Source organism: Acomys russatus, chromosome 32 (assembly GCF_903995435.1).
Source record: "Acomys russatus chromosome 32, mAcoRus1.1, whole genome shotgun sequence".
Lineage (NCBI taxonomy): Eukaryota > Metazoa > Chordata > Mammalia > Rodentia > Muridae > Acomys > Acomys russatus.
Genome location: NC_067168.1, coordinates 22484215 through 22498805, shown reverse-complemented (window position 1 = coordinate 22498805; position 14591 = coordinate 22484215). Strand labels below are relative to the sequence as shown.

General features: G+C 44.7%; 1 protein-coding gene across 1 annotated transcript in view; it reads right to left on the bottom strand.

The window, feature by feature from the left end:
• Positions 1-2512: 2512 nt before the first annotated feature.
• The window catches only part of Pcolce2 (procollagen C-endopeptidase enhancer 2), a 48537-nt gene continuing 36458 nt past the window's right edge, over positions 2513-14591 (bottom strand). The window contains exons 6-9 of the mRNA XM_051140263.1: positions 10162-10316; positions 4675-4758; positions 2987-3154; positions 2513-2746 (exon numbers count right to left, since the gene is read on the bottom strand). Of these exons, the coding sequence (XP_050996220.1) occupies positions 2616-2746; positions 2987-3154; positions 4675-4758; positions 10162-10316 (538 nt within the window). The 3' untranslated portion in view covers positions 2513-2615. The remainder of the gene's footprint in view (positions 2747-2986; positions 3155-4674; positions 4759-10161; positions 10317-14591) is intronic.

Sequence of the window (14591 nt, the reverse complement as noted above, 5' to 3'; positions counted from 1 at the left end):
GCAAGCACCACCATGCCTGTCTCTCTCTCCTTTTAAAAATTTATTGTCGCTGGGCGTGGTGGCGCACACCTTTAATCCCAGCACTCTGGAGGCAGAGTCAGGGGGATCGCTGTGAGTTTGAGGCCAGCCTGGTCTAGAAAGCGAGTCCAGGACTGCCAAGACTACACAGAGAAACCCTGTCTTGAAAAACCAAAAAAAAAAAAAAAAAAATTTTTTTTTAAATTGTCTTTCTTTTACTAATTTCTTAGTTTGTGTCATTTATGAAATTATAAAATTGAAAATGTTTAGTTTTAAAAATATTTTTGTTATGATTTTAAAGTTAATTATTTAACATATTTCCAGCAATAGATTTTATTAATGTTTTTGTTATTTTTGTTCTGGTTTTTTTTTTTTTTTTTTTTTTTTTTTTTTTGGCACTGATCTCTAGTTGCTCACAATTGCTGGAGAAAGGTATGCATATGACACAGTTCTTTAAAAATTGTTTCGTGATACATTAAGTGGGAAAGTTAAAAAATCATTTTATATATATATATATATACACACACACATACATACTGCTGAGATGGGTCAGTGGACACAGGTACCTACTGCAACTCCCTCTGTTTATAACTGAGGAAACTGAAATTCTGTCTAAATAAAATGGTTTTACAACTGAAGTTGGAACATTTGTTGGACCAGGAAGAATAGCCTTACTACTTGGCCTGATTATCTCTTTTAAACAACCGAGTTGAAAGACAAGCCAGTGTGGTGAATTATTAACCACGGACCCCTTGGCGGTTGTCTTGTGTCAGCGCTGTCAGGCTTGGATTACTGTCCTTGGTTTTTCCTACAGTGTGGCTTCAGACCCCACTCGGAGTCTTTGCCCTGGTAACACAGGAGATGCTGTGATAATGAGGCTAGTGCCACACTCACAAGCTACCCTTAAAGCACACCAGCAAGCCGTTTCCTATGACAGAAGCCAGTGGCCATCCCCACGTGCATTCCTGACAGAACTCTGTTAGCAGGCCTGCCTACCAGGTGTCACTATCCAGAGAAGCCGCCCCCCCAGCTGTTGCAGGGTCTTCTAATTCATCCTTGCCTTCAGCTGGCCCGGTCCCAGTGCTGATGGGCATCTCGTTGGGAGAGTTTAGAATAATTGCGGACCCTTCCAGCTGACTCCTGTTAACTGCTCTTACACGTGATCGGCTCCCAAAACAGCTCTTCAACGTAACCTTAATATTTTGCTGCTATTTTTTAAAATAAATATTTTATTTAATTTTAATGTGCCTTAGTATGAGAGTGTCAGATCTTGGAGTTACAGACAGTTGTGAGCTGCCATGTGGGTGCTGGGAATTGAGCCCGGGTCCTTTGGAAGAGCAGGCAGTGCTCTTAACCACTGAGCCATCTCTCCAGCCCTTTGCTGCTATTTTGTTCAAGAACCGGGAATTGCCGTTTTTCAACCAAGAGTTCCCCTTAGTTCTAAAACTTTATTCCTCCCATGGAAGACATTGTGACTCATGCCTTTGTCCATCCAGTGTTCCCTCTGCCATCTTTAGATGGAGATGATGAACCCCCTTCCACAGCCGCTGGCTAGCAATCTCCTAGAAGGCCGACTGTCATGCACACTGTGGGTATTGCTGTCTCTTGAGCAGTTCATCTCAGCTGATAAAGCCTGATTCTGTGAAATGGATACAGGCAGGGAAGGGGCCTGGAGCTCACGGCTGAATGTTTGGATTATCTTATTGCTCAGTCTAGCAAATGCAAGCCTACATACTAGTCCTTAGTACTAAAATGCTGTGGCTTCAGGTGGAAAGGCGGCTTCCTTCCTAAGGGCTGGGGGTGGGGTGGGGTGGGGACTTCTAGTGACATTGTGAACACTGGGTTTGAAATTAGGACTCTTAGATGATTGTACCGTCTCTGATGAGAAGTGTACTCTGGGGAAGTCCCTATATATACCCGAGCTTGCATTTCAGAGACAAAATGAAGGCGCCTGGACTGGCTGCCAGAGGAGCACCTGTCTGGTTTTTGCAGACACAGATTCTATGGCCTCGGTCTCATCCATGGACTTCTTCGAGTGCCAGCTTCAAACGGACACAATGAGACCCTTATGTGCAAACAGCATCTTCAACCCTGTTAGACAGGAAGTGGCTCCACACCTCTACTTTCCAAGAGAAACACGTTTACTGGCTGCCTTGTGATCATTTAAAATATTTTATTAAGCATTGGTTTAAAAAAAAAAAAAAAAAAGCAAGAGAAAAACGTGACACCTCCGAGCAAATGCTTGAAGGTAGCCAAATATCATTATAAATATTGCACTTTATAAAATCCTTTTTATATCTTCACACAACTCAATTCTAAGAATATCCTTCTACAGAGGTGTATATACAAGCTTCCGGCTGCCGGTGCTTGCCGCTGTTTCCCCCTTCAGGCGGTGGGTGGGAGGGTACTTGGACGTCTGCTCCTCACCGTGCAGGCTTGGGACTTCCACCATCAAAATGGGGGGAGGGGGGGACTCACATATCCATCAAAGTGAGGAGTAACTTGGCCCCATATCTCAGAACGCTCAGTATGAAATTGTATGGGTTTTTTCCTACATGGGTGTTGAGCAAGTGCAGCTTAAGTGACAGAGCTCTGGGCTAACACTGCTTATTCTTCAGGGTGTTCAGAGGCTTCTGGTTCTTATTCTTGAACATTTTGACAAAGCTGTTTGGCATGATCTTGCCACGCCCATCGTCACCCACTTGTCCCATAATAATGTAATTTAGACCTAAAGAAAGAGAATATAAAAATGAATGGTTTTTTTTTTTTTTTTCTCCTTCATGTTCAGTCATGGCTAAAGGCCACCTCCTCCTTCAGAAATGGGCAATGTTTTATCCTGGTTACATCAGCCCCCTTGCCTGGAAAGGCCCATGACTTGCTCAGGGAGGCCGTCTCCTCCCCCGCCCCCCCCCCCCCCCCTCTCTGCTTCTGAGCTCCCCCAGGAGAAAGGCAACAGCTCGGTCCTTACCTCGTCGGAGGAGGGGGCACTGCCTGCAGACCACGGTTAGCTTGACACTCATGTTCTTGCCTGCCTGCTGAATGGCCAGGCTGCCCTCCCTGTAGATGCTAATGACGGAGACCGTGGCATGCAGACTCCCGCCTCGAGTGACCGTCGTGATGACTGTGCCGGCTAACACTGTAGAGGAAAAACTGACAGTGAAGACAAATCCGAGCAGAGCTGGACACGATTTCAATTCTTCTAAGTTTCAGAAACGAACATTTAGTGCTAAAGCGCTCTCAACACTGGGCACTAAAATGCAGGTTAGAAAAGGATGGAGCTACAAGGCCCGTGTTTGAGTTGCCAGTGGAGAAATCTAGCTGCTTTTCTGAACCCTAGCTCCCTAGAAGGAGACCCTGTTAGAACATTACTCCAACAGGTGGATAGATTGCCACTTAAAGGATAGAGTTATGAGCCTTGCTTATGAGTATTTAGCAAGTCTGTTTGTCTCCTTTAGAAAATCAGTAGAGAACTGAGCTGTAACTGCAAAGAGTGAGCACTCCTTAATACAACCAAACACCGTCCCCGGGGAGTACTTCCTCCCATGGCCGAGAGCTCCCTGTCTCTTGGTGATAATATTTGGTCACTGTGCCATCTAAGCAAGTCATAGGCTAAATCTAGTTTTAGGCATAGGTAACATAATAAATAACCCTCAGGACAGTATGAGCTCCCAGTGCTAACTTAATAGGCCAGGCTCCTAAGTTCAAAAGTCCTGAACACCTTCCTTTGGTTGTGGGTAATGTGGGTCTGCTGCAGAGTGTCAGTGTGTAGCTGATGGAAATTAGAGGGCGCCCAAAATAGCAAGGCAATTCCTCCCACAGAAAACTAAGTCAGATGTGGCTGCAAACACACCTGGCGATAGCCGCTTCCATTTTAATGCAATCATTTGAACTCAGCATGAAAACTGCAGTAAGATCCATCCCTCCCCTATAAGACAGTCCCTGGGCTACAGACAGCTACCACTTAAGGGCACAGAAAACAACCCAGAACTCAGGGGGGTGGGGCCTTGTTTTTGATAATCTGTTTCACGGCAGCAACTTTCTTTTTCTGATAAGAGTAAATTTGTCATCTCTTGCTCTCAAGTGGTTTTTAACTGGAAAAAAATCCCTAGAAGCCCTAAGCATTAGGGCTCCTCCTCAGGGTCCAGTTTGCAAGCGCTTCAACTGCACGGCAGATTTTTCATGGTTTACTTTACCACTTTGGAAAGACGGGGCGGAGAATATACTTGCACTCCTTTAGAGAGAGGCCAGTTTTTGAATGTGAGCTAAACTAATGTACTTAACCCGGATCTCAGATGTCAGAAAGCAATTCTCCAGTGTGTGAAAAACAAAACAAGCCGGGCGGTGGTGGCGCATGCCTTTAATCCCAGCACTCGGGAGGCAGAGGCAGAGGCAGGCAGATCGCTGTGAGTTGGAAGCCGGCCTGGTCTACAAATGTGTGTGTGTGTAAAACAGTCTGTTTCTAAAATTTATTTTTCCCATCGTGAGGCCAAATAGTTCAAAGAGCACAGGAGGCCACTGGTGGACAGGACAATGCTTCCCGTGGGTAAAGGAACGGTGTTGCTGAGCGCCTCCCTTTAAGTCACGGGAGGGCCTTTGAGATTAAGCGCACAGTTTCGGGTTTCTCATTAGAGAGAAAGGCTGATTTCTGTTTCTTACCAAAGTTGCTTGAACAATAATTGCTCTCCAGGGTCCCCGTCCGTCTACACTTTTGCTGACACAGCGCCACAGTGGGCTTTAAACCTAATTCAAAGAAAGAATTTCAAAGAACGGAGTCGTGAGATCCAGGAAAATGAATTCAAGTATAATTGGTGTTTATATCAGAAGCTAGCCAGTTGAAATTACTATTAATTTTCCTGAGCCACCAATCTACCAATGCAATGAGATAATTATGAATCATGCAAGAGAAATTCCTCATGCTACCAACTACTGTTTTGTCTTTTTCCTCACAGGAACTCAGTACTCTCTACTTTAAACTTGAGATCAACAATAATCCAGTTTTAGCCTTGTCCCCCCTCCCCTCCTTTTTTGTTTTTTTGGTTTTTTTTGTTTGTTTGTTTGTTTCGAGGCAGGGTTTCTCTGTGTAACCTTGACTATCCTGGACTTGCTTTGTAGACCAGGCTGGCCTCGAACTCACATTGATCCACCTGTCTCTGCCTCCCGAGTGCCAGAATTAAAGGCGTCTGCCCACATGCCCAGCCCCTTCTCCCTTTATACCAGTGGTTCTCAACCTCCCTAATGCTGCGACCCTTTAATACAGTCCCTCATGTGTGCTGACCCACAACCATAAAATTATTTTCATTGCTGCCTCATAACTGTAATTTTGCTACTGTTATGAATTGTAATATAAATATCTGATATTTCCCATGGTCTTAGGTGACTCTTACGAAAGGCTGAGAAGCACTACTTTATATGAACTTTGCACTATAACAGAATAGACCTGTGTGCCCAGCTTAGGGAAAAACAAAACAAAACAAAACAAAAAACCCCAAAAAAGCAACAGGACAAATCTGAACTGACTGAGTGTAGGTTAATTCTTCTCATGAGAGTAGAGCAGTCTTCTTGGGGTGTTCAGTATGCGGTGATCTAGATGTCAATAGTGCAGGGATTTAGGAATGCTACTCACATGTGAAACCTAGGGTTTAATGCCAGGAATCACTAAGTATTTGTTTTGAACCCACTCCTGGCTATAAGGATCTCAAGAAGTAAACAGTTATCAGTTGCAGTCACCAAGAGTCACAAGTTAGCCAGGGGAAGGTGGCAACCGCCTTTAATGCCAGCACATGGGAGACAGAGACAGGTGGATCTCTGAGCTCCAGGCCAGCCTGGTCTACAGTGTGAGTTCCAGGACAAACAGGGCTTCTACGGAGAAACCCTGTCTCAAACAAACAAACAAACAAACAAAGAAAAAAAGAACAGAAAAGAAAGTCACAAGTTAAAAGTCTAGTTAGACACAACCACAGTTGTTCTCAATTGGTGGTGTCTTTGTTCTGCAGGTGACATGGTGAGCACAGAAAACATTCAAGTTGTTCTAACTAAGGAGGCACCAATGGCCGAGCGTGGTGGCGTACGCCTTTAATCCCAGCCCTCGGGAGGCAGAGGCAGGCAGATCGCTGTGAGTTCGAGGCCAGCCTGGTCTACAGAGTGAGTCCAGGACAGCCAGGGCTACACAGAGAAACCCTGTCTCGAAAAACAAAAAACAAACAAAAAGGAGGCACCAATGGCATCTAATTCACAGCTTCAACTGTGCATCTGTGAGGGTTTGTTTTTGTCAACTGGATTCAAACTGAGACACATCTGGGAAGAGGCGATTTTAGCTGAGAAAAATGCCTCCATACGATCCGCAAGTAGGCAAATCTGTAGGGCATTTTCTTGATTAGTGATCACTCACTGTGGGAGGTGCCAGGCCTGGGCTGGTGGTCCTGAGCTGTATAAGAAAGCAGGTTGAGCAAGCTTGGAGGAGCAAGCCCATAAGCACCACCCCTCCATGGCCTCTGCACTAGGCCCTCTCTGACGTCCCTGGATGATGGACTGACTACAAGTTGTAAGATGAAATAAATTCTTTCCTCTTCAAGTACCTTACAGTCAGGGTGTTTTACCACAGCAACACTAAACCCTAGCTAAAACTACACTGCAGTTCAGATAGGGTCCTGTAATTGAATGTGGGGTGGGGTGGGGGTGGGGGGAGTCACAAAGGGTTTGGCGATGCTAGAAGGTTCTGATTGCACAATGGCCGAAGAAAGAATCCAGTTTCACAAGCCTATCTGTATCTGAGGGGTGTGTGTGCGCGGCAGTGTTTGCCTCTGCTGTGCTATGAGCTACAGCCTGGGTTCTGAACACAGAGAGCTTCACACGGCTCCTCACACCAGCCATCGCTGCCCGAAACACCGCGGCTCAGATTCCACATGCCCGCATGCGGCAGCTGTCGGGTTTTTAATGTAGCTGTAAAGTTTCCTGCCCTAAAACACAGAAATTAAGTTTTCTCCAAGAGAGTCTCACAAGGGGAAACAAACCACTCTTAAGGGCAGGCCACATGCCCAGCAATGGACGGTGGACACAAAAGGAACTCAAAGGCAGCTTTGGAGGTTCTTTGTCTCACAGTGTTAAGTCACAGCATTTAAAAACAAAACAAAACAAAACCCCTTATAGGTCCTTTTTGTGTATCCTGTGGTTTTAATGGCTTTGAGGTTTTATGAGATTCCCGGGTGTGTCTCTGCGTCTGTACGTGTTTCTTGTGCTTTTTCTTTGCCTCTTTTTTTTTAAAACTTATTTTTTTTGGGGGGCGTTAGTTAGTTTGTTTTTGAGATTTATTTATTTATTATTTACACAGTATTCTGTACTGCATGTGTGCCTGCAGGCCAGAAGAGGGCACCAGATCACATTGTAGTTGGTTGTGAGCCACCATGTGGTTGCTGGGAATTGAACTCAGGACCTCTGGAAGAGCAGGTAAGTGCTCTTAACCTCTGAGCCATCTCTCCAGCCCAACCTTTTTTTTCTTTTCTTTTCTTTCTTTTTTCTTTTTCTCCTTCTCTCTTCTTCTTCTTCTTCTTCTTCTTCTCTTCCTTCTCTGTCTTCTTCTTCTTCTTCTTCTTCTTCTTCTTCTTCTCCTCCTCCTCCTCCTCCTCCTCCTCCTCCTCCTCCTCCTCCTCCTCCTTCTTCTTTTAAGAATTTAGAAACATTTTAAAAGGAAGGAGCTATGACATTTGTGCTGGGCAGTTCTTTGCCAACTGCCAACTTGTGTCGCAAGCTAGAGACAATCTGGGAAGAAAGAACCTTACTTGAGACAATGCCTTCATCAGATTGACTGGAGGCAAGTCTGTAGAGGCATTTTCTTTGTACTGTGCTAAGTGTATGAGTGTTTTGCCTGCATATATGTTTATGTGCCACACATATGCCTGGCACCTAGGGAGGCCAGAAGAGGGAGTTGGATCCCCTAAGACTGGAGTTACAAACAGTTGTAAGCTGCCATGTGCATGCTGGGAATCTAACCCAGGTCCCCTGGAAGAGCATCCAGCCTTCTCTCCAGCCCTAGCATTTTTCTTGATTCTTGATTGACACAGGAGGGCCCAGCCCACTGAGGCTGCTGCTGGGGAGGTAGGTGGTCCTGCATTGTATACCAAGCTGAGTGAGTCATGGAAAGCAAGCCACTAAGCAGTGTTTCCTCCATAATCGCTACCTCCATTCCTGCCTCCAGCTTCCTGCCTTGAGCCCTTGCCCTGACTTCCCTCAGGGATGGACTGTTACACAGAAGTGTAAGGTGCAATAAAACTTTTCCACCTCATGTTGGTTTGGGTCAGCGTTTTATCACGGCAACAGACAGCAAAGTAGGACATTGCCGTTCTAGAAGTGCTGGTCTCCACTTGGACAATAAACTTCTCTAATAACTCAGAAAAACTCAATGGCACAAGGGACAAAGGAAAGCATCTTCCAAGTGGATTGTGGGAAACAAGCTCCTTTTCAGTCCTGAATGTCTGTCTGGGAGTGGGTGGGTGCCCCACACTGCTGCTTCCTGCCTTTTCAGTGTACACCCCCACTTCCAGTCTTTAAGTCAGAGGCCATACTACTCCTCGCACCCCATCTTGTTGTCTTTCTCTCAATTTCTGCACTGGAACATTCCCCCCACCCCCTCCCCCCAGCTCTCAGCCTTTCCCCAGGGATTCTTACACTCTCTCCAAGGGTTCACCATCTTCGTAGATGATCCAGTTTTATCCTCATTAGGGACCATCCTCTGCTCCATCTGCCACTCAAACCCAGGCTCACATGGCCTCATGCAGAATCAGGTATTGTCCATCTATTAAACGGCTTAGGCTATTGTCTGCCATTTTAATCCTCGCCCTGACTCGGGTTTCTAACCTGAGTGTCCTGAATTCCCAGAGCAGGAACAGATAGAACATACAGACCAGATACCAGGCCCCAGTGCCCTCACCGATTCTTAGATCATGACCCATGACCATCTCTGCTGCTGTAATTTGTGGAACTTTTTGTTTGATTTACTCCATTTGAAAAAAAATTCTTATTTTATATGACATTTTCTGAGGTGCAAAATCTTAAAACTGGTAGATGTTAAAAGCTGGCAGGTATCAAGGTATCAAACATTAACTTAAATACAATTTTATGTAATAAAATTAAAACTATAAGATAGAAGGAAGAAGGAGGGAAAAAGGGAGGTGACCAGGACCGCATCTTCAAATTACAGTTAAATGGGAGGAACACCCTAGAATCTAATAGCACTGTGGCATCACTACATAATTCATTGTAATATATAGTGTTAGAATAGTAAATTTAAGGTTTTTTTTTAAATTTATTGTGGAGAGGTGTACATGCAGAGGTCAGAGGACAACTCAGTGCAATCTGCTCTCTTCTTCCACCTTTATGTGGATCCCACGATCACACTCAGTTGCCCTTGCACGGGTGCATGGGTGCATGGGTGCTCTGCCTCGCAAGCACCTTGTCCTGCTGAACCCCCCCCCCCCCCCGAGTCCTGTATTATACATACTAAGAACTAGAAGAGACGAGCTCAGAGCCTCCTAATGCAAACAAATGACAGATCTTTAAGAAGACAGAAACACTAATTACTCTGGTTTGCCCATTGTACATTGTATGCACACATGGATCAAACACTATACACCACAAATGTGCCAATTATTATGTAAAATTAAAAAAAAAAAAAACAAGGGAAGAATGTTGCCAAGTATTGGTAAAAGAACATTGGGTTTATGATGCTAGTATTTATATTATGATCAGTTTCCTTGTTATTTCTAGGTGGCTGTTGTTTTATTCCGTGGCTGCTATGAGCCACTAGCTGGTGAGCGTTCTTACCTGCCTTTCTCTTGTCTATGAAACCTCATTCTCACCTCACACAAGTTCTCGTTCAGTTACTTCTGTTTTAGGCGTCTTCTTATCCTGCCTACCTCAAAAGAATTCTTTTGTTTGTTTGTTTTGGTTTAGTTTAGTTTTTTGAGACAGGGTTTCTCTGTATAGCTCTGGCTGTCCTGGACTCACTCTGTAGTCCAGGCTGGCCTTGAACTCACAGCGATCCGCCTGCCTCTGCCTCCCAAGTGCTGGGATAAAAAGTGTGCGCCACCACACCCGGCTCTTTTTAGCATTCTAAAGTATCTGTGCCAACCTCCAAACACCAGAGCTTACCTGTCGTTGCGGGGACTGTGGTGGTGACAGGCGTGGCTGTGGTCGTGGGAAGTTTTTTGGGCCTGAATTTGTAGTGACCAATAAATCCATCTGCTGTTAAACTTAAGTCTGATAAAAACTGAATGAGAAGCTCATTTCTCTCAGACAGGATCGGCCTAGGAGAGAAACACATTTAAAGTTAAGTGACTCCTCTCTGAAAATGCCAACTCTACCTTTCAATTCATTTTTGACAATAGAAACATTGAAAACAAACATTCAAAACATTTGAAGGAAAAAAAAAAAAAAAAGGAAAGAAAGAAAGTCCTAACACCACATTCTTCCCAAGGACTGTATTATCATCTCCTTTTATGGAAGAGGGGGCTGAATGTAGAATTCAGTGGTCTTCCCAAGACTGCAAGGTCAGCATGTGGGAGTCAGGATTGGAACCTAGGACCCGATGATTCTAGAGACAGTGGGAGATACTGGACCCAGTGTGTGAACACTGATGTCATGGCTGTTTCCTATAAGCCCCTTAGGCTTTGTCTGACTTGTGACTCTGAACTAAGTCTGACATCAGCTGTTGGTGATGAAGAATCTGAGGGACAGATCTAAAGAAGGCTCAAAAGGGCCACATTTTGTTTTCTTTAGTGGGAAGTCTAATGCTTGTGTGAGACGCCTATTTATAATCCCCACCAGGGAAATGTTAATAAGGGAGGAGAGCAGGTGACCACTCACCATTCAGAGCGCCAACATTAGGAACTTGATGGGTGGTTGGAACTACAGGGTTGGAGGTGATACTAACAAGGCCTTGCCTCAAAGGCCTCTGAATCAGGGGATAATTACAGGAGGTGTCAATTTCACTTAAGCTGCTATTATTTCTTAGACAATGGTACGAATGGTGTTTGGCTAATTTTATTTAAAAACTAGTTCATATATAGAAAAAGAATAAACAAGTTATTTGATTGAGTTAGTGATTTGATGAAACTCCTTTTCTGGGGCATCCCTCTACTCTAACACTTGGGCCTCTCAACAACCCATAATGAGCAGCTCACTTCTGTACCACCTGCTGTGAGCAGGCAGATCCAACCTTGAGCAGACCCGCTGGGAGAACAGAAAGTCTTCTGTCTTGTGTAGCAAGGCTTTGAACCAAGTGTGGACCGGCAGAAACAAACAGGAGCCTCATGACCTACATCTCTATGCCCCATCCCTGGAGCAGCTAAGATCATGTAAATGATGCTTCAAGCTTTTAACAGACGTACTTTAACTTGCTTATGAAAAACATGTAACAAAAATTTAAAACTCCCTTGTACACAATTCTCACAATTACAAACGAAACACGCTAACCTTGTTTAAATGATAAAATTGCAACAAGCGCTTCCTATAGGCAGCATTGGAAATCCAATCAGGCTGGCCTTCTACACAGGCCCCTGCTAATTTTATCTCCTAAATATTTCTTTTTTTCTTTTTTTTCTTCCTTTAAAAGACTTACTTATGTATACAGTGTTTTGCCTACATATACACTTGTACGCCAGAAGAGGGCACTAGATCTCATTATAGATGGTTGTGAGCCACCATGTGGTTGCTGGGCATTGAACTCAGGGCCTTTGGAAGAGCACGCCCTGTTTCCAACCCTGAGACATCCCGCCAGCCCTTCCTAAATATTTCTTGACCCACCTTGCCTTTTTCATCTCTGACAGCTTCCTCCATAACAGGATGTATGTAGCCACCTCTCCAGCCAGGAGAGTAACGTATTCAAGGAAGGATACTTTCATAGCATAGACAGATTTTCTTCTCTACCTGGTTGGCTTCCCCAGGGCCATAGCAACAGCTTCCCTGCTCAGTCCTGTCTGGATGTGGAGTCTAGAGCCACTGGGCACAGCATCCCATGCCTCAGTGTCCTTGGGCGAGGGGGGCGGGGGCTCCTAGCTCTACAGGATGTAGCGCCCAACACATTCTTTAGCCTTTACTTCTGTCCAGGGTCCGGTTCAAGGTCGAAGCGTCAGAAACAGCATATATATGACCATGTATCTTTACTGATGTCTATCTGTGGAAGAAGTGTGGCCACCCTCCCCTCTCCCTGACCTCTCCCTGACCTCCCTGCCCTCACAGGCCATTCTCTCCAAATACTTTCTCTGACCAAGGACTGGCAATCTCTTTTCTTTTCTTTCTTTCTTTTTTTTAAAAAATGATTTATTTTATTTATTATTATGTATACAGTGCTCTGCCTGCATGTATACCTGCAGGCCAGAAGAGGGCATAGATCACATTATAGATGGTTGTGAGCCACCATGTGGTTGCTGGGAATCGAACTCAGGACCTCTGGAGGAGCAGTCAGTGCTCTTAACGTCTGAGCCATCTCTTCAGCCCCAATTTCTTATAAGTAAGAGATTCTTTGCTGTTTTGTTGATAATATAATGTGACTTAGAACTCGATTAACCATTCCCTTGTTAATAAACATTGGCATGTTTACTTTCCCCCATCACAAATAATATTGCTGAGAATATTCTTGCATATGCTGTGGTGCTCCTGGGCAAGGACACAATTGGCACATGAGGAAGGCAGAATTTATCTATGGGCTAGGCCATTGGCTATGAGGTCATGTTCAGCTTTATTGCTTAGTGCCAATCTGATTTCCTATGTGGGTCTATCAGATCAGACATTTTCCAAAAGCTTACTCATTGCATGGATTTTTCCTTATGGAAAGTCTTTTGCACGTTTTCCCCCCAATTTTTTTTTGATTGAGTTGTCTTTTCCTGAGTTTCTTTTAATGTGCTGTGGGACTTAGGGCTTTGTCAGATAAAGATTACAAACGCATGTCTCTGGTGTGTCTTCCCTGTGTCTCTTCCTTTCTCTAGCTTTAAGGTATACAGAAACTCTCCTTTCAAATCTCTCTTCACACCCGCATTCCACCTGCTGTTGGTCTTGGGTGACTCTAGACATATAAGTTCATTTTGTCATATGAATACGTGGACTCTCACCCCACTTTCAATAGGGTCTCCTTTCCCTGCTGGCCCAAGGGTCTCTATGGTGTGCACTGTCTACAGACGTGCATGGATAAACTCCTTGGGGTTCCGCTTTCCTTTCCCTCTTTTAAAATCGCAGTCTTAACTCATGGCTTCCCATGCAGGCCCCTATACACGGGGCACTGAGTCCTCTTTCCTGGTGTTTTCCTTTGGGACTCAGCACATCTCCTCCACCCACAGTCCTGCCAGTTCACTTACACTTTAGAATATAGCTGACAGTTTCATTATTGTCTAATGATGAGTCTTTCTGGTCATATATAGCTCCATTTAGTTAAGTGTTTAAAAATTTTTTTTTTCTAGTCAGGTTTTATACTTTTCCATGTTAAGGCCTAGCACATAAGCTTTAGAAATTTATCTTTGAGTCATAATATGTTTGTGGTTTAAAAAAAAATGTTTTAAATTATGAACTTTCAAGCTGGGCATAGTGGCACATACCTTTAATCCCAGCACTCGGGAGACAGAGGCAGGCAGATCACTGTGAGTTCGAGGCCAGCCTGATCTACAAAGCAAGTCCAGTCAGGTGCTTAGCAGAACTCTGGAGAAAGACCACATTGACTTATGTTAGGGGCTCAGCCGGATTGGCTCTCATGATGGGATGTGGGCATTTTCCCCCTTACCTCACCAGGCTCATGCCAAGCAAGGCCAGCTGCAGACCTGCGTGAGGGTCTCGTGTTGGGTGGGGGTAGTCCGGGAACTTGCGCACTTGACCTTTCCCACCCCCACTTCTGTGTGTGTGTGGTTGAACGCTCAGACACTGGGTGTCTCTGTTCGCTGTCCCAGAATGCACTTAGCTAAAGGGGAACTTGAGCTCTTCTGAACTCCCTGTGGTTTTGCTGTCTCGTGCACTTTGCTGGCCTCATTCTGCTTCCCCATGAAGGGTCATAAGGAACTGTGACATGAATAAACTCGCTGGCCTGGGTCATCAGCCGCTGCAGCCCTCTTGACCTAGCTCTTAACTCTATCCTTCATTTATTGTTTTCTTTCTTTTTCCTTTCCTTTCCTTTTCTTTTTTCCTTCTTGTCCTCAGTCTTTCCCCTTGAGACCCTGTCCAGAACCCTGATACAGCTAGTCTGGGTCCCACTTGATTCCCCCCCAACTTCAAACAAAAAACAAAACAAACAAACAAACAAACAAACTACTGGTCAAATATCTTGAGTGGTTTCTGTGGCTTTTTCTTCTTCCTGCATCCACTTTGGGTGAAAAGAACCCATGTTCTCTATTTGCAGGATGCAGTGCCCTTGTCCACCAGCCTAGCCGTGCTAACTTGGGATAACACTGGGGAAAGGCAATGTCTCAAGCGAATGTCCATCAAAGAAAATATCTGAATTTTATCATGAGCTTCCAGATTTCCTTGTCTGGAATTTCTGGCCCTTAGTCTTTCCCTTTTTTCTTAGAAGTTCCCATTCATCTCAGTTTTTGAGCTCCCCT